The 21,323-nt window shown below is 41.5% G+C and overlaps 1 protein-coding gene across 4 annotated transcripts in view; it reads right to left on the reverse strand.

Annotated features, from left to right (window-relative positions):
• FGF12 (fibroblast growth factor 12) overlaps window positions 1-21,323 on the reverse strand; it is a 725,478-nt gene that overhangs the window by 243,047 nt on the left and 461,108 nt on the right. For all 4 annotated transcript variants that reach the window (XM_073578632.1, XM_073578631.1, XM_073578630.1 and 1 more), the window contains one exon: window positions 11,710-11,820. In XM_073578632.1, the coding sequence (XP_073434733.1) occupies window positions 11,710-11,820 (111 nt within the window). The remainder of the gene's footprint in view (window positions 1-11,709; window positions 11,821-21,323) is intronic.

Raw genomic sequence — 21,323 nt, forward strand, 5'->3', positions numbered from 1 at the left:
CGCCATCTGGATACTAGTATACCAAAGGCACACTCTACAGTTCTTCTGGCCCTGGTCAACATGTAATTAAAAATTCTTTTAGTGTGGTCCAAATCCCGGCTGGAGTATGGTTTGAGCAGGTGTTGGCACATCTGGAATGCCTCATCCCCAACCATTACAAAGGGCTGTGGCGGTCCTTCGGTGTTAGGAAGAGGCCGTGGCATGGGGAAATTGAACTGGTTGCCATACAACCTCCGTCCCACGTCTGAGTTCTTAAAAGCCTGTCTTTTTACATCAATTAAGGAATTTGCTCCTAAGACCTCGTGGGGACATCACAACACATTAGGAGACCCCAATCAGAGGACAATAAAACATCCAGACTCCTTATCAATGAACTGGTCCAATATTTATGTTTCTCCCTCTCCCATAATCATAATTCTGCTTCACGTCACTTGTCTCATCTATTGCATTTTTTCTGTGCTGTATTGTGCATAATATGTGACTCTTCAGATTTTGTATTAGTCTATGCCTGATGAAGAGACCTGAGTATTCTCGAAAGCTTGCAATGTGTTACCATCTTTTCAGTTAGCCATTAAAAGGTATCAACCACTGAGGACTCTCAATTCTGAATAGTTTTCTATCTACTGGCTAACACGGTACAAAGATATACATCTTTCCTGTATTAAAAGCCTGGGAGTCATTTCCACGCCCAAATGCACCAATGTCCACTGCAACAAACTTACAGTCTGCATCAGAAATGGCCATTAGTACTGTAGAGAAGTACTTTTTATAGTTGTAGAACTTTGATCCAGTTCTCTTGGGTTTTATAATCCTGATGTGTTTCCCATCCACTGCACCCAAACAATTAGGGAAATTGCAGACTGTCCAGAATCTTTCTGCATTTTCAAGCCACTTTTCCACAGTGGGCAGGGGCATAAATTCTGGACAGAGAACGTCCCACAAAGTCCGGCAGGTGTCTGCAACTATTCCAGACAAGGTGGATATTCCAAGACGGAACTGGAAGTGCAGAGAAGAGAGGGTCCCTCCAGTAGCCAGGAATCTGGGACACAAAGAAACAACAAGAATTTATATTTGTGTAAAGGGATTTTTAACACATTAAAAAAAAAAAAAAAGGGCACACCAATAAATAAATATGCATCCTTTTCTTTAAAAAAATGCCTCAAACCAATGCAGCATACTTTTAGTACATGGCAGATCAAGAATTCTGCCATAATATACTACTACATCAAAGAACCAATACTATCATGCAGTCAGTGGTTACATACCGTAATGTGACCAGGAGCCGTTCCTCGGGAGGAATCGCACGACGGAGCTGTGTGTCCTGTCTACGGATGACATCTTGTACACGACCAAGTAAATACATGAAGCTTTGTTGAGACATCCGTGTGTAATCCGTAAATTTATCCGGGTTTGCCTGTAGCTCGCTGTAGAGGGTGTGGTATGCTCCACGGTTCTCCCGGAGTTCAACAATAGGATGAATCCACAAATGCTGCAATTGCAGTCTTCGCTGTCCCTCTCTCTCTTTGTTCATGGCAAGCAACTGCGTAAGCTTGAGCCATCCTAATGTCCAGATCCAAGTTGAAGTGAAAGCTTTTCCAGCGCAGATCTATGTCTTCATCAAAAACTGCTAGCAACTGGGAAGAATAGCTGTAAACTGGGACTAGATAAGGAATTCCAATAACACACGCCCACTGCTGTCCAATTGGTGGAGCATGAGTCATAATTGGTCAATGATTTGTAAAATCCTGTGATTGTGACATTATGCGCACTAATCACGCAAACACATGCAAAATGTTTAAAAACGCATATAATCGCTGCGCTTTTTTGGCTTACAGCACACGATTATGTCCCAAAAAAACACTGCGTTTACAAGCGTTTGTAACCGTTTTTTGTATGTGTTTGATGTGCGCTCCAAACGCAGCGCAAAACAACGCTCGTGTGAAACTATCAAGTTCAAGAAAATAATCCCTTAGGAAATTATCAGCTAAATATGTGAACATGTATTTCCCTATAAAAAGCAAATTTATTAATTGTAGTTAAAATAACACCAACCCAGTGAAACTGGTGTATATATATAGAAAATACCACATAATAAAAACTAGCCTAGTGAATACCCTACAATATGACTATACTTATACCCTGCCTGTCCGTGGAGGTTGGCACCCTAATAGGACGATTTTGGCGCCCCCACTCAACGTAGGCTCTCCCTCACTCCCCTATATTGCCCTGGCAACAAAGGTGGGAAAACAATGTCCAAAAAGGGCAGAGGTGAAGTGAGTCTTGAAACTAAAAGGTAACCAAAAGGTATATACACAGACCAAAGAACATGATTTCTATTTCCAAAAATACATGGAGGGACTGCTAAATCGCAGTGATGTCTTGCAATATAAACCCTATGGGCACATTCAATTAATGGCCCAATGACACAGAATTTAATATAGAGGAGACGAGATATATTCAAAAACTGAGGTCAACAAATTCTCTCAGCTAAAACAATTCAAACTACTATGTGATATTATATAAATATCAATCACAAATATCCTCCACATTTCTCATACATTGACAAATGGCCCCACAAACAAGACTGGTATAGTCTAGAGTTAGACAATTAATATGGCCAAAAACTGTGTCAATAGCATTCCCCCAAATTAGGACTTATCATGTCTCAGGTGCACCCCGACGCGTTTCCCCGCAAGTGTCACGGTTCATCAGGAGGTTTTCAAGTGGATGCTGGCTGCCATAGTAGATGATGACGCCATATAGTATTTTGAATTGTTTTAGCTGAGAGAATTTGTTGACATCAGTTTTTGAATATATCTCGCCTCCTCTATATTAAATTCTGTGTCATTGAGCCATTAATTGAATGTGCCCATAGGGGTTATATTGTAAGACATCAATGCGATTTAGCAGTCCCTCCATGCATTTTTGGAAATAGAAATCTTGTGCTTTGGTCTGTGTATATACCTTTTGGTTACCTTTTAGTTTCAAGACTCACTTCACCTCGGCCCTTTTTGGACATTGTTTTCCCACCTTTGTTGCCAGGGCAATATAGGGGAGTGAGGAAGAGCATACGTTGAGTGGGGGCGCCAAAATCGTCCTATTAGGGTGCCAACCTCCACGGACAGGCAGGGTATAAGTATAGTCATATTGTAGGGTATCCACTAGGCTAGTTTTTATTATGTGGTATTTTCTATATATACCAGTTTCACTGGGTTGGTGTTATTTTAACTACAATTAATACATTTGTTTTTTATAGGGAAATACATGTTCACATAGCTAGTGTGAAACTAGCCTAATAGATACAATGAAAGCAAAAAAAAAAAAAATACAAACATTAACCCCTTAATGTCCGATGACGGACACAGTCCGTCATTAGACATATCCTCTGCTTTGATGAGGGCTCCGGCGCTGAGCCCGCATCAAAGCCGGGACATGTCAGCTGTTGTGAACAGCTGACATGTGCCCGCAATAGGCGTGAGTGGAATCACCGTCCGCCCGCGCCTATTAACTAGTTAAATCCCGTTGTCAAAGCTGACAGCGGGCATTTAAATAGCATTTCCGGCCGCCGGGCCAGAAATGACCTCATCGCCGACCCCCGTCATGTGATCGGGGGTCGGCGTTATGTTGCCTGGACAACCAGAGATCTCTATGGAGACCTCTATGGTTGTTCCAGGCATATGGCTTTCAGTCCCACCCGGTGGTCGGCGCTGAAAGCACAGGAATAAATTTGCTAAATATGGGTGATCTGCTCATCGCCCAAAAGTAGCAGAGCCGATCGTTGCGCATGCTTCTAGCCTCCTATGGCCAAAAGTAAAAAAAGAAACAAAAGTTTAAAAATAAAAAAAATAAAAAAACCTAAAAGTTCAAATCACCCCCCTTTCGCCCCAATCAAAATAAAGCAGTAAAAAAAATCCCACATACACATATTAGGTATCACTGCGTTCAGAATCGCCCAACCAATAAAAAAAAAAGCATTAACCCGATCGCTAAACGGCGTAGCGAGAAAAAAATTCAAAACGCCAGAATTACGTTTTTTTGGTTGCCAAGACATTGCATTAAAATGCAATAACGGACGATCAAAAGAATGTATCTGCACAAACGTGGTATCATTAAAACGTCAGCCCGGTAAAGAAAAAATAAGCCCTCACCCCCCGACCCCAGATCACGAAAAATGGAGATGCTACGGGTCTCGGAAAATTGCGCAAATTTTTTTTTTTTTTTTTTTTTTTTATTTTAGCAAACTTTGGAATTTTTTTTACCACTTAGATAAAAGAGGACATAGACATGTTTGGTGTCTATGAACTCGTAATGACCTGGAGAATCATAATGGCAGGTCAGATTTAGCATCTAGTGAACCTAGCAAAAAAGCCAAGCAAAAAACAAGTGTGGGATTGCACTTTTTTTTGCACTTGGAATTTTTTTCCCATTTTTGAGTATACGACTTGGTAAAACCAATGATGTCATTTAAAAGTACAACTCGTCCCGCAAAAAATAAGCCCTCAAATGGCCATATAGATGGAAAAATAAGAAAGTTATGGCTCTGGAAAGAAGGGGAGCGAAAAACGAATATGAAAAATCGAAAAACGCTTCGGTCATTAAGGGGTTAAAATCACCTCCATATTGCCCCAATGAAAAATAAATAAATACACATATATGGTACTGTTGTGTCTGTAAAAGTACAATCTATCGAGATTAAAAAATTAATCAGATTCGTAAGTGATATAATGAGAAAAACATCTAAAAACCAGAATTAATTTTTTTTTCGGCCACCAGAACGCTAAAATAAAATTAAATAAAAGGCGATCAGTACTGGGCTTCACAGGAGCACCAGCAAAGAATCCATGGCGCTTTCAGCAGACCCCTGGTAACATGACAACTCATTCCTACCCATTTCTAAGGGGTAAAATACTGTTTGCAGAGATTAACAGAAGCATTTTAAGGTAATCTGTCTGATTTTTACTACACTGTCTGAGAGCAGCATAATGTAGGGGTAGAGACCCTGATTCCAGCAATCTGTCATTTACTGAACTGCTTGCTGTCATTTTGATACAATTCCTGCTTAACCTGTTGCAGATCTCACAGTTGTCTGAATGTTGAGCTGTGTATAACCTCGCCCACAGGGGTGTGGGCGGGGTTATACAGAGCTCATGAATACGGAGGACTACCCGGCAGCAGGTTTACTAGTCCTCTAGTGATAATCCTCATCTACGACACAGTGATTTTATCAAAACTGCACTAAGCCGCCTAGTAAGGCCACATGCACACATCCATGGTGATTGTTGTTTTACCCCAGTATTTGCAAGCCAAAATCTGGAGTGGGAAACACAATGGAAACACGTCACCACTTCTGCATTTATCACCCACTTCTGGTTTTGGCTTACAAATACTGGGGTAAAATTCCCCAAATACTCAATTTGTGCATGTGGCCTCAGTGACATCGCTAGAATCAGGGTCTCTAGTTCTACATTATGCTGCTCTCAGATTAGGTGGTAAACTATATTTGTTGCTGTTTCATAGCTCTTATAAATTTGAGCCAACCAGACAATTGTGGTAAACACTTCAGATTCATGGCATTTTTCTAAGCAAAGACAAAAAAAGGCAAAAAAATACAGTGTAAAAGGTAGCCTTACATGAGAATAAGACCCTGTTCGCATGTTCAGTGTTTGGTCAGTATTTCACCTCAGTATTTGTAAGCCAAAAGCAGGAGTGGGTGATAAATAAAGAAGTGGTGACGTGTTTCTATTAGGGTGTGTGCACACGCTGCGGAATCTGCTGCGGATTTGGCCACTGCGGGTCTGCAGCAGTTTTTGCTGCGGTGTACAGTACCATGATTCCCTATGGGAATAAAAAACCGCAGTGCAGACGGTGCGAATTTTTCCACGCAGTTTTGAAACCGCAGAAAGAATTGTCATGTCAATTCTTTCTGCGGATTCCGCTGCGGTTTGCCATCTCCTCCATTGTGGAGATGAAAAACCGCAGGGCAAAACCGCAGAGTAATCCGCAGGTAAAACCGCAGGTCTTTTGACCTGCAGATTTACCTGCGGATTTTACAAAATCCGCGTGGCCAAATCCGCACCCCATTCCGCAGCGTGTGCACGTAGCCTTAGACTTTTCCTCTGATTGTTCCACTCCTGGTTTCACTTACAAATACTGAGGAAAAAACTCAAATACTCAATGTGTGAGCGTGGCCTTAAACTGCTGATTTTCAGTGGATTTAAAGTGTTCAATATAAATATATAACATTATCTGGGGAATGTTCTACCCTCTTTTATCCATCAATTCCCAGTTTGTTTCCCCCAACATGACCACAACTCTTCTCAGACAACACTTCACATCTGTAGTCTTAAGACACTCTTCCAATGCCGCTCTCAGACTACTGCTGCACGTCATGTTATATGGACAGCACTGTGGCCACGTTGGGAGATCGTAGAAGGAAGGGGAAGTAGCAGCAGAAGCGTGCACCAGGAGAGTACTATACCAGGAGGGTACTATACCAGGAGGGTACTATAACAGGAGGGTACTACTGTATACCAGATGACTTTCTTAAAGAAGTGATTCCAATACAATAACATGAGGGTACTATACCATGAGAGTACTATACCAGGAGGGTACTATACCAGGAGGGTACTATACCAGGAGGGTACTACTGTATACCAGATGACTTTCTTAAAGAAGTGATTCCAATACAATAACATGAGGGTACTATACCATGAGAGTACTATACCAGGAGGGTACTACTGTATACCAGATGACTTTCTTAAAGAAGTGATTCCAATACAATAATAGGAGGGTACTATACCAGGAGAGTACTATACCAGGAGGGTACTATACCAGGAGGGTACTATACCAGGAGGGTACTACTGTATACCAGATGACTTTCTTAAAGAAGTGATTCCAAAACAATAACATGAGGGTACTATACCATGAGAGTACTATACCAGGAGGGTACTATACCAGGAGGGTACTATACCAGGAGGGTACTATACCAGGAGGGTACTATACCAGGAGAGTACTATACCAGGAGGGTACTATACCAGGAGGGTACTACTGTATACCAGATGACTTTCTTAAAGAAGTGATTCCAATACAATAACATGAGGGTACTATACCATGAGAGTACTATACCAGGAGGGTACTACTGTATACCAGATGACTTTCTTAAAGAAGTGATTCCAATACAATAATAGGAGGGTACTATACCAGGAGAGTACTATACCAGGAGAGTACTATACCAGGAGGGTACTATACCAGGAGGGTACTATACCAGGAGGGTACTACTGTATACCAGATGACTTTCTTAAAGAAGTGATTCCAATACAATAACATGAGGGTACTATACCATGAGGGTACTATACCAGGAGGGTACTATACCAGGAGGGTACTATACCAGGAGGGTACTACTGTATACCAGATGACTTTCTTAAAGAAGTGATTCCAATACAATAACATGAGGGTACTATACCATGAGAGTACTATACCAGGAGGGTACTACTGTATACCAGATGACTTTCTTAAAGAAGTGATTCCAATACAATAATAGGAGGGTACTATACCAGGAGAGTACTATACCAGGAGAGTACTATACCAGGAGGGTACTATACCAGGTGACTTTCTTAAAGAAGTGATTCCAATACATTTTTTATTTGGCAAATCTTTCTAAACTTGTAGATTGTGAGTCCTCACGGGAAGGGTCTGTAAAATAATGCTTATCCTGTAAAATACTCAGGACTAGTTACCAGATAAAAATATAGTGGTTTATTTGGATTCTTCCATCAAAGAAAGGTTATTACAGAAAAACAGGTGAATAAAAATAGGTGAAAGAGAGATTGTCCATCAGTTCATAGCAAAGTAACGTGTATTCTTCTTTCTCTCCGGGATCTCACATGGCAAATGGCGTCTGTCTCAGTTCGGCTTCCTACGTAGCCATCAAGCTACATACCAGCTGTTATGTCATGTCATGGCCCAGCACAGATGACATCTTCGTGTCTGTCTCTCATGATGGTGAGGGAAGAAGACAGCGACCTCTACAGTTAGCCATGAATTATATACGTCACTTGAAGCACGTGATCCTGGTATATATGGAGTTTGACATTTACCATGAGCCAAGCTTAAAATATGTAGTGGAGCTGACATTTACCACTTGCTAAAATAGCACATGCAGTGTTAGTGGAAGGCAATATCCTGTACAGAACTGAGTGTGATAAGAATACAACTCCATAACTAATATAAATCCATAACTAATATAAATCCATAACTAATAATATTTAACAGGGTCCTCTCTGCTCCTGTACCAGTTGTGACTTGTATTGTTTGAGATTAATGGCGCTATAATAATAATAAATCTAAGTCTTGCGTAATACAAAATCTTTCTCGGTTCCCATCTAAGCTCTGGTCCTCTTATCGCTCCTAACGAAAATTACGACCAAGGGTTTCTAGTCTTAGATTGTGATTTCCAGCTGACACAAACCGCAGTGTGATCCGGCTAGTCGGATTTTCAACCTGGTAAATGAGAAGATGTAGATGACCGGAGCGCAGCTGGAAACCTGGGAAGATGGTGATGGCTAAGTAAATGAAGACACACTACATTACATATAAATTTACAAAGGTTTAGCAAAAGTGATGAGCAAATGTGCTTTGATAAGACGTTATCTGAGCATGCTTAGGTGCTGAGTGTCTTCGGCATGCTCAAAACATATATTCGAGACCCCCGGCTGTTTTTTAGGCAATTGCCACATGTGGATAGGCAAAAAGAGTAGTACACAACAGTACAAGTGTCAAATGGGATATTATAAATAGTGACATACTATGCAAGTCATAAAAATTATCCCATACAAATGAAGTAACCATGGACTGTAAAGAGACCAAATGTCAAAAATTCACAAAGAAAGGGGAGGAAGAAAACACTTCCAAGACAACAATTTACGGTCATAATGTAAAATTGCTTTATTGGAAACAGGGCAAGGAACAATAAAACATGCTAAAATGCTGATAGCTTGTCAAAAGACATAAGGACACAATGGACCATATTCACTGCCTATAAATACATTGAAAAGGACACAAAAAAATTGTCATACCACGGACTAAGAATTGAATTAGTACCGTAAGATCCCAATTCAGTCACGGCACAGATACCACACATAAAGCAACATGTGTCCTAAATTACCTGATAAGCGCAAGTGCAAGCGAGCAAGCAGAGGGTCCAGGTGTCCGCCCCAACGCGTGTTTTGGAACACCTTCGTCAGGGGTCGCCATATGTGTTATGGCTGTCTAACAGCCACGAGACATGCAACCGCAGGGTCTAGAACATATTATTTGAGCACGTCGGTAAGCACCCGAGTATACCTATATAACACTTTATCCGAGCACGTTCACTCATCACTACTTAGCATTTCTTGAGAGTACTTCTTTAAGCATTCCTTAGATAATACTACACTTTTCAATCAAACCAGAGGGTGGCTTTGTTCATCTGCATTTCAGCAGCTTAGTACAGATAAGGCATGCTTAATGTCTTACAATCCCCAGCAAGACTACAATCTGCTGCAGTTGTGTGATATACATATTTAATCTAGGGCTCTCACAAGGGAGAAGAAGCTCAAGATGGATTTAAATAAAAGAAAAATTATATATATACTGTGTATATATATATATATATATATAGAAAGTATTCAGACCCCTTAAAATTTTTCACTCTTTGTTTCATTGCAGCCATTTGATAAATTGAAAAAAATTCATTTTTTTCTAATTAATGTACACTCTGCATTCCATCTTGACTGAAAAAACAAATGTAGAAATTTTTGCAAATTTATTAAAAAAGAAAACCTGAAATCTCACACGGTCATAAGAATTCAGACCCTTTGCTCAGACACTCATATTTAAGTCACATGCTGTCCATTTCCTTGTGATCCTCCTTGAGATGGTTCTACTCCTTCATTGGAGTCCAGCTAATTAAACTGATAGGACTTCATTTGTAAAGACACACACCTGTCTATATAAGACCTCACAGTGAATGTCAGACCAAAAGAAAATCATGAGGTCAAAGGAAGTGGCCAAGGAGTGGCCAAGGAGCTCAGAGATAATTGTGGCAAGGCACAGATCTGGTGAAGATTATAAAAGAATTTCTGCAGTACTCAAGGTTCCTAAGAGCACGGTGGCCTCCATAATCCTTAAATGGAAGAAGTTTGGGACCACCAGAAGTCTTCCCAGACCTGGCCGTCCAACCAAACTGAGCAATAGTGGGAGAAGAGCCTTGGTGAGAGAGGTAAAGAAGAACCCCAACATCACTGTGGCTGAGCTCCACAGATGCAGTAGGGAGATGGGAGAAAGTTCCACAAAGTCAACTATTACTGCAGCCCTCCACAAGTTGGGCCTTTATGGCACAGTGGCCAGACGGAAGCCTCTCCTCAGTGCCAGACATATGAAAGCCCGCATAGAGTTTGCTAAAACAACACATGAATGACTCCCAGACTATGAGAAATAAGATTCTCTGGTCTGATGAGACAAAGATATAACTTTTTGGTGATAATTCTAAGTGGTATGTGTGGAGTAAACCAGGCACTTCTCATCACCTGGTAAATACAATCCCAACAGTGAAACATGGTGGTGGCAGCATCATGCTATGAGGGTGTTTTTCAGCTGCAGAGACAGGACAACTGGCTGCAACTGAAGGAAACATGAATGCGGCCAAGTACAGAGATATCCTGGATGAAAACCTCTTCCAGAGTGCTCTGGACCTAAGACTTGGCTGAAGATCTATCCTTCAAGCAAGACAATGACTCTAAGCACACAGCTAAAGTAACAAAGAAGTGGCCTCAGAACAACTATGTGACCATTCTTGACTGGCCCAGCCAGAGCCCCGACCTAAACCCAATTGAGCATCTCTGGAGAGACCTGAAAATAGCTGTCCAGCAACATTCACCATCTAACTTGACAGAATAGGAGAGGATCTGCAAGAAAGAATGGCAGAGGCTCCCCAAATCCAGGTGTGAAAAGAAAAACTTGTTGCATCATTCCCAAAAAGACTCATGGCTGCACTAGCTCAAAAGTGTGCTTCTACTCAATACTGTGCAAAGGGTCTGAATACTTATGACCATGTGATATTTCAGTTTTTCTTCTTTAATAAATTTGCAAAAATTTCTACATTTCTGTTTTTTTTTCAGTCAAAATGGGGTGTAGAGTGTACATTAATGAGAAAAAAAATGAACATTTTTGAATTTACCAAATGGCTGCAATGAAACAGTGTGAAAAATTTAAAGGGGTCTGAATACTTTCCGTACCCACTGTATGTATGTATGTATGTATGTATGTGTGTGTGTGTATAGCTGCACACACTAAAATAATATCTGCACCTACACGGAAGCATAAGAATCCTAACAGTGCAATATTTATAAGGTTATTTTGAAACAAAATGTAATATACGGTAACTGAGCTCTTCATAGGAACAGTACTTTAGCAATAACATATCAGCATTAAATTACACCATACAAAACTATGAATTTCTGTTGCTTAACAAGCTGACAATACAACATTAATTCTCTAACTACAAAGCAATAAATCACTTTGTTCTAGCAGTGAAAATGTTAAAGCTGCAAATGAACAGCTGTTCTGTAAAAAAATAAAAAAGTGGGTTTGTGCAAACAAAGTCCCTGATAGGAAACTCAACAGGCATTATACATGATTTACAAGTGAAATAAGAAGGGTTATTTTCCTTACTGTAGTCGCTGTTTTCGTCCTTAGTGCCATCAATGCTGCCATCTGGGTGCATCTGCAGGAAGTATCCCTGCTGGCTGAATAACCTTGTCACAATTCCTTTCAGCTGGGGTTCTGTAAAATAAATCCCATCAATACAACACTTAGAACTGTGCTCAGTGATTGTGCATGGGACAGAATGCTTAGTCACCAGGATAGAAAGTGAATACGCTAATTATGACTGGCGGGATCACCTGCCTCTAGTTCCTACCAGCTGTGACACTATGAGATGCAATTGAGGGAAGATGCTTAGAAAAAACTTATCTAAATGGCTATACATAGATACACTATGCCAAACTCTGCCAAGGTCATCATTTGCTTCATGTTCAAGATTGTCCCCCTTTTATTCCCTTTTAATGGGCTGAAATATACCAGATGTGCTTTCATTTACTTCCATTAACATCAGCTTAGCTCCAGCACCATTTACAGTGGCTTGCCAAAATAGCCCCCACTTTGGCTTTTTACCTATTTTGTTACATTACAACCTATGTTTAAATATTTTTGTAATCCAATTTGTGTGTGATGCATCAGCACTAAATAGTCTAAGTTGATGAAGTGATAAAAATATAGGCTTATATATGGAACAGTGGGCAGAAAAAAGCCTTTACTAACACACAAAAATAATAAGGCTCGTTTTGATTTTCCAAAAGACAAGAGGGAGACTCTCCAAATGTACAGAGGAAGGTGCTGTGGTCAGATGAGACAAAAATTGAACTTTTTGGCCTCTAAGGTAAACACTATGTCTTTCGCCAGAATCACCAAAACCAACACAGCTCATCACGCCAAGAACAACATCCCCACAGTGAAACATGATGAAGGCAGCAGCATGGGGAAGAAAAGTGATTTAAGGGGAAACACGTAAATGTTTTGGAGTGGCCTAATCAAAGCCCAGACCTTAATCCAATTGAGAATCTGTGGTCAGACTTGAAAATTGCTGTTCACCAAAGTAAACCATTTAACTTGTAGAAGCTGGGGAAGTTTTGCCTTGAGGAATGGGCACAAATCCCAGTGGCAAGATTTGGATAGCAAAGAGACATATTCAAAGTCACTTGCAGCTGTATTTACCACAAAAGGGGATCTACAAAGTACTGACTTTAGGGGGTGAATAGTTATGCACACAGACGTTTTCAGTTATTTTGTTCTATTTGTTGTTTGACTCACACAAAAAAAGCAAAAGTTCTCAGTGAAAGGCATATTCTTTACATGAACAGATGAAAAAAAAACCCCCAGTGAAATTCCAGGCTGTGAGGTAGCAAAACACGAAAAATACAAAGGGGGTGAATCTTCCACAAGCCACTGTATGTCCGTGTGACAAAATCTCTTATCTTTGCTTTCTATATTATGTAGTGGTCAGCTTAGGCCGGTTTCACATTAGCGCATTTTCAGCGCGCGCACGGCCGAGGGTAGCTCCGCCCCCGATCCGGCTCTCTGCCCGGCGTGCCCGCCCCTTCCTTGTAGCGCCGCCTCCTAGCGGACAGCGGCGCCTGCGATCGGCGCACCCTATCTTTAGCATAGGGTGCGCCGATCGTGCGCAGGTCGTGCGCTAGTTGCGCTTTGACCTGCGCTGCGCACTTATGACGGTGCGCCGTGCGCGCCAAAATCCGAAAAGTTCGATTTTGGCGCGCACGGCGCACCGTCAAAAGTGCGCAGCGCAGGTCAAAGCGCAACTAGCGCACGACCTGCGCACGATCGGCGCACCCTATGCTAAAGATAGGGTGCGCCGATCGCAGGCGCCGCTGTGCGCTAGGAGGAGGCGCTACAAGGAAGGGGCGGGCACGCCGGGCAGAGAGCCGGATCGGGGGCGGAGCTACCCCCGGCCGTGCGTGCGCATAAAATGCGCTAATGTGAAACCAGCCTTACTGGGAAACAAGGAAAGCTTCAGTCTAAAAAACATACTATCATAAAATAGTAACTTCATAAGAAAGCCGTAGAATATAAGCCAGTTTCATATATTACAGAGCCAATAATATACCAAGTCCAATTTATGGAATATAACTGAATAAATATCTCTTATAGGGAATCTGTCACTCCTGGACGAATTTAAGCTATTACCATGGGTATACGGATAATAGTATGGTTAAACCAGTCTTACCTATAAGCCTGATAGCTGCGCTCTAGATGTTAAGAAATACAGTTTTAGGTTATGTGCGCATGCTGAGTATTTGCTGCATTTTTTACGTATATAAATGGTCCAAAAACACAATGGAATACTTATGCAAGGTAATTCAATGACAATCCTGAAGTGTTGTGCGAATGATCAGTAAATCTCAGCCCATATTTGCAATCTTCTGCAGCATGTCAATTCTTTTTTTGTGTTTTTGCCTGCGTTTTTGACCCATTGAATGGACAGGAAGAAAGCACATGCAAAACCACACCAAAACATGCGTATTCTCCGCTGCATTTTTGGCAATGTGCACACGATGTGTTTTTGCAGCTTTTTTTTTACGCGTGTAAATGGTCCAAAGACGCAATGCAAGGTAATTCAATGACAATCCTGCAGTGTTCTGCACATGATCAGTAAATTTTCATCCATATTTGCAGCGTTTTATTTTCTGCAGCATGTCAATTCTTTTTGCGTTTCTGCCTCATTGACTTCAATTGAGTCAGTCAAATCTGCAGCAAAAACGCAGGTGTAAAAAGGTTTGGGTCTTTGCTGCGTATTTACTGCTTATTTGCTGCCAAAAACGTTGTGAATTGTCAAAGGAAATGATGTCAGAAGGAGGAAGTGTGTGGGCGGAGACTATGTATGTGAGCGGAGAACGTGTGTGTGTGAGTGGAGAATGTGTGTCTCTGTGTCTGGCTACGTGTGTCTGTGTGTGTACCCATGCAACGTACAGCCCTATAGTGATTGTACTTAGGCATCGTCTGATGGGACGACTACTCCCATCTGGTTACGTTTTTGTTTTACATAACAGAGGCCACATGAGCCGATGATGGGAGAATAGTCTCATCATCCGGCCCGTATTCAATTGTAAAAAAAAAAAAAAAAAAAAACAACATTTACATAATCACATACAAAATACATACTCACCCAACACCTAATCCCCGACCGACGCCCGTGTCTCCTGCAAACAAACAATCAAAAATAATAAACCAACATATACTCACCTGTCTATTTAACCCCTTTCTGACCTTAGAGGTACTATTCAATCCATGTGCCCGTACGTCATTGGCGATCAGCCGCGATCACGTGATTATCACTGCTAACACCCGACACTATGATCCAGGAGCGGTCACGGACATTAACCCACGGCACACTGCGATCAAACATGATCACAATGTTCTTTTGGCATAGGGGAGCATTGTGCAAGGAGCCTGCTTGCTTCCCTGAGACCCTCAGAAAAAACGCGATGTGATTGCGTTGTTCCGAGGGCCTCCTCCCTGCAGGTGCCCGGATCCAAGAGGGCCGCAGGCTCCTTCCGGGTCCTGCAGGGAGGTGGCTTCTCAGTGCCTGCTGAAAGACGACGCTGAGAAGCCTCCTACACTGCCTGTCAGATCGCTGATCTGACACAGTGCTGTGCAAAGTGTCTGATCAGCGATCTGACTTTGCATAATAATGTCCCACCCTGGGATAAAGTAAAAAAAATAATAAAAACACGTGTAAAAATAATTTAAAAAAAATTACTAAATAAAGAAAAAAAAATTCCCGAATAAATTCATTTCTTTATGTAAATAAAAAAAACAATAAAAAGTACACATATTTAGTATCGCCACGTCCGTAATGACCCACCCTTTAAAACTGTCCCACTAGTTAACCCCTTTAGTGAGCCCCTAAAAGAAATTAATGAAATGCTATTTTTTGTTCATTCTGCCTCCCAAAAATCGTAATAAAAAGCGATAAAAAAATGTAATGTGCCCGAAAATGGTACCAATAAAAAAGTCAACTCGTCCCGCAAAAAATAAGACCTCACATGACTCTGTGGACCAAAATATGGAAAAATTATAGCTCTCAAAATGTGGTGATGGAAAAACTATTTTTTGCAATAAAAAGCGTCTTTTAGCGTGTGACAGCTGCTAAACATAAAAATCCACTATAAATAGTAAGTCAAACCCCCCTTTATCACCTCCTAAGGCTAATTTCACATTAGCGTTTTTTTGCACAGGGCATCGTGCGCGTCCATGCGCATGTGTCATGCGTACCTATGTTTAACATGGCGTGTGCATGGTCTTGCGTTTACACGCGTTCGTATGCGTTTTTGGGTCCACCAAAAAAACGCATGGAATGCGACAAAGTAATGCATTACAGTCTATGGGTACGCAGGCGTGCGCATGGACATGCGTTCGTCTGCGTTTTCGTGCGCATGCATTTTTGGCGTAAAAATGTGTAGACACTGGTTTTAACCCCTAGAGAACGAATGCGCATAAAAACACAAACACATGCAAAAACGCATCATGAGCTTTTTGAATGCATTTCTATTGCGCACAATGCGCTTTACAAAAAATGCTAATGTGAAATTAGCCTTAGTTAGGGAAAAATAATAAAATTTTAAAACAATGTATTTATTTCCATTTTCCCATTAGGGTTAGGGCTAGGGGTGTGCTGGGGTTAGGGTTGGAGTTAGAATTAGGGTTTTTCCACTGTTTAGGCACATCAGGGGCTCTCCAAACGCAACAAGTCATCTGATCTTAATTCCAGCCAATTCTGCATTGAAAAAGTCAAACGGTGCGCCTTGTCTTCCGAGCTCTGCCATGCCCCGAAACAGTGGTTTACCCCCACATATGGGGTATCAGTGTACTCAGGACAAATTGCACAATAACACTTGTGGTCCAATTTCTTATGTTACCCTTTGGAAAATAAAAAATTGGGGCGAAAATATCATTTTTGTGGAAAAAAATATGATTTTTTTTATTTTTATGGCTCTACGTTCAACGTTCTCACCACACATCTAGATATGTTCCTTGGAGGGTCTAGTTTCCAAAATGGGGTCACTTGTAGGGGGTTTCCACTGTTTAGGCACATCAGGGGCTCTTCAAACGCGACATGGCGTCCCATCTCAATTCCAGCCAATATTACGTTGAAAAAGTCAAACAGCGCTCCTTCCCTTCCATGCGCCGAAACAGTGGTCTCACCCCACATACCCCACATAGGGGTATCAGCTTACTCAGGACAAATTGCACAATAACTTTTGGGGTCCAATTTCTCCTGTTACCCTTGGAAAAATAAAAAAAAATTGGACCTGAATTAATTTTTTTGTGAAAAAAGTTAAATGTTCATTCTTTTTAAAACATTCAAAAAATTCCTGTGAAGCAACTGAAGGGTTAATAAACTTCTTGAATGTAGTTTTGTGCACCTTGAGGGGTGCAGTTTTTAAAATGGTATCATTTTTGGGTATTTTCTATCATATAGACCCCTCAGAGTGACTTAAAATGAGATGTGGTCCCTTAAAAAAAAAATTGTGACGTAAAAACGAGAAATCACTGGTTAATTTTTAACCCTTATAATTTCCTAACAAAAAAAAAAAATTTTTGGTTCCACAATTATGCTGATGTAAAGTAGACATTTGGGAAATGTTAATTATTAAGTATTTTGTATGCTATATCTCTGTGATTTAAGGGCATGCAAATGCAAATTTGAAAAATTTTAAAAATTTGTCAAATTTCCATTGTTTTTCACAAATAAAACACAAGTCATATCAAAGAAATTTTACCACTAACATGAAGTACAATATGTCACGAGAAAATGTCAGAATGTCACTTTTTATTTCAGCCCCCATTAAGCAGCAAATAAGGGACAAGTACCCTTTCAATTGGGATTGTACCAAGATCCCATATCTAGGAATTTGGCTTACAGGTAACCTCACACATATGAGCGAGATAAACACTGATTGTCTTTTGCAGTCTCTCGACCTTAAGTTGGAAGAACTGTCAAAAACCCCGGCCACTTGGATGGGTAGAATAGTCCTGTATAAGATGTTCTGCCTTCCAAAGGTGCTGTTTTTTTATAGGAATGTTCCCCTACCTCTTTCAATGCAGTCCATACAGAAACTAACTCACCAAATGAATACATTTATTTGGAATAATCGGAAACCTAGAGTGAGGAAACATACACTACTCAAATCCAAGGAAAATGGTGGGATAGTCCATCCAGATCTAGAGGCATACTACTTTGCCACAACGACTGAGTTAACAAAAATGTGGTTCACAAAACAGACTGAGTTGGGATGGCCAGAGATTGAGAGAGACCTGATGCCTAACAGGGAACCGACACTATTTATATCCTATTTCCTTCTGCACAGAAAAGAGATCATGAACATAAAGAACCCAATACTTAGAGCATCTATGCTTTGTTGGTCACACATATGCAGAAGAAGGTTTAATATTTCTCCTCTTTCAACTAAAAAGTTGAGACTCCCTTTTTTGTCACCTGTCAAGATTTCTTTAAGACCAATGTTTGACAGTTGGACAAAATTCCCCATCACATTTGTGGATGACTTACTGGAGAATAATAGAGTTGTGCCCTTTGAGCTGGTTAAAATCAAGTTTGGAGTCCCCAATACTGAATATATGAAATATCTCTTGCTCAAAGAGGAATATAGTAAGTATAAGAAACACTTCTGCGGAGTGGTTTTGATTAACCATACCATCCATAACTTCTTAACTAATACATCTCCCAGTCACAAGAGTTCTCTTAAACCCTTATACAGCATCCTAACTGGTAAATACACCTTTTCTAGTAGGGGATGTTTTGAGAGGTGGGAAACCACTCTGCAGAAACAGATACAAATCCCCCAATGGACAACATCTTTTAAAATTGCGACAAAGTCCACAAAGTGTATGAACATACTTGAGACACACTATAAATTGGTCCATAGATATTATCTTACCCCGAATAGACTCAGATATTTTGGAGGGGGGGGATCTGGACTATGCTGGCGTGGATGTGGATCTCAAGCTGACTTGCTCCATGTTTTTTGGGGATGCCCTGTATTGAAAATATACTGGCTCAGGGTTTTTAACTTAATCTCGATCATATGTAACGGGTGTGTCCAACCACACCCTGCCTTAGCCCTGCTACTCATTGGTATTCACAAACTCAAAAAAGAAAAGTTTCTGGTCGCCCACATTCTAATGTCTGCAGTGTATCTTATAGCGAAAGGTTGGAACAACATGCAACCTCCGGATATTGTCACACTGATTATGCTGGTTGATAAGCATTGTATCAATAAAATTATTTGGTGACAGATGGTATAAGTGGTTGAAACTCAAGTCTAAAATAGAAGAGGAGTTTATATCCTGAACCTTTGTTTTCTCTCTTTTATTTATTAGGTGCCAAAATTTTATATATCTAGGTGTCTGCCTGTGCTTTTACAATTGTCTTTTTGTCCTGTTCGGTTCATTGTTAATCGCACTCATTTCAAGTGCTGATATGATTGTAATAGTATTATACTGTGATGTTATGATTTACATTACTCCAAATTTCATTTGGATATGATTATATGAATGTACATTTTACATTTTATTACTCTGGAAACTCTAATAAAAATATTGTTTAAGAGAATGACCAGGATCCATGGAAGCATTCCAGAGTTATTACCTCGTAAAAGGACAGTGGTGAGAATTGTAAAAATTGGCCTGGTCATTAACATGCAAACCACCCTTGGGGGGTTAAGGGGTTAATACCGAGTGTCCCATAGAGATTTCGCGTGCAGAACAGTAAAATTGTGAGATGTGACTGCTCTACCCGGTCGACGGTGATGCACGTACAGGTGGTAATCGCTCCCGCAGTGTATCACTGCGCTACCGTGAAAGTTCACCGGAGTTCATCAGCTGATCAGCTCCAGTTCTCACGCAGCAGTGCCATAAGTGAGAGCACCGGAGCTGATGAACTCTGGTGAACTCTCATGGCAGTGTGGGGAGGTTGAGCTGGGTACGGTTCTGTCTGTGATAGGAGACAGAGTTTGACAGCAGGTGTCATGTGGCAGTCTGCCCATCAGAGGTCACTAGAGAGCACCGATGGCAGTGATTATTTAACTGTCATTTGAGTGTTACATAACTGCCAGAGGTCGAGGTGACTCTGATTGGGAAGAGGTGACTGTCAGGTGACAGAGGGTGGGGCTACCTGGTCTGTCTGAATAAATAGTGAGGTAAGCTTCCAGAAGCTTCAGTCAGTCAGACAGGGGAGCTCACAGGTTAGGAGAGTCTGTCACACAAAGGAGACCCCTCAGAGACTTTGGACAGTGGAAACGGTCACGGGGGGTGACCCTATAGGACATTGGTCACAGGCAGAGACGGCCTGTGAGGACCTGGATTATTGGTGGACTTTGTAAGCTGAAACGCCGTGGTGGATTGGCCAAGGGCAGCCACGGCGGATAGAGCCATGAAGTACGCCTGACGGAGAAAGTGTACAAGTGAAGGTACCCGGGCCTGTCTGCAGGAGGATAACAGTGTGAAACATCTGTCGTGTTTTGTTCTGGTCGTCGTGAGGGCGGCCAATAAAAGCAAACCTGTTGAATACAATTCCTGCCTCTGTCTCGTGCCTGTCGATGTCAAGAAGCGGGTCACCCCCCATTCCTGTGAGTACAGCACACCTCCGCTTCCTACCAGCCACACCACCTATATACCACAGCATGCTACCCTCCGCCCCAGCCTGCCACCGGTCTCTACAGCAGCGCAGTGATACACTGATGGGAGGTAATCGCTTCCGCAATCTATCATCGTTGGCCGGGTAGAGCAGTCACATCTAATGTAATCCTGCGCATGCGCCGTCTACTTGTGCGGTTATCCGCCCTTCTATGGGCAGAGTTTTCATTGATCTTCTGAGCAGGCGCCAGCAAGTCTCATCTACTGAAAAATCTTCTTGTCTTTTGGAGACAAAGGTCTCCATATACATTAGATGAAAGTCAGCCAAACCTGACAATTTTGGTGGAATATGCCGACCACGTGGGCAATTGAGTTTTTAAAACTGGCGTCACGAATGGATTTAGCAAGCCTAGCAAAGTTGGGTACAAGGAGCCTGGCAAAGCTGGGTACTGTGCGCCATAGACTTTATTAAATTGTGTGCTAAAGACTTTAATGAGCTTTCAAATAACCACCATAACTGTGTCATACAGCACGTGCGAGCAAAGAGAGGGACGTGCAATTGTGGAAAGAGCCAGAAATAAAGCACGACGCGAAGCCCCCTGCCCGTGCTCTGACGTTAGTGAGCAAGTGAAAAAGCAGGAAGAAAAATCCTCAACGCGGGTGAAGATTCAGCAGCAGTCGCAGCTGCAGCCCCCATAATGCCGCTATCAATGCCATATATACCAGGAGCAGCCTGGTTACCACAGTAATCAGGGGAGTCGCACACCCTGAGCGATTTTAAAGAAAGACTATGTAGTTTGTTCAAAGTGTACCCCCAGTCAGAAAGCCAAAAAGTCAGTATCCTCATTGGCCAGTTAACTGGTGCGGCTCAGAGGGAAGTAAAGTCCTGGCCAGACACTGATAAAAGAACTGTCAAACAAATCTTAGCCAGACTGAAAGACACTTTTGATACCCGTACAGTAACAGAGATAAAAATGAGATTTTTTGGGTGCAAACAGAGAGTGCAGGACAGTATATGGGACTATGCCCTTAATCTTCAGGAGGCACTACGGGCTGTA

The sequence above is a fragment of the Dendrobates tinctorius genome, unplaced genomic scaffold, assembly GCF_039654945.1.
Source record: "Dendrobates tinctorius isolate UK_male_01 unplaced genomic scaffold, ASM3965494v1 ptg000060l, whole genome shotgun sequence".
In the NCBI taxonomy this organism is placed as follows: Eukaryota; Metazoa; Chordata; class Amphibia; order Anura; family Dendrobatidae; genus Dendrobates; species Dendrobates tinctorius.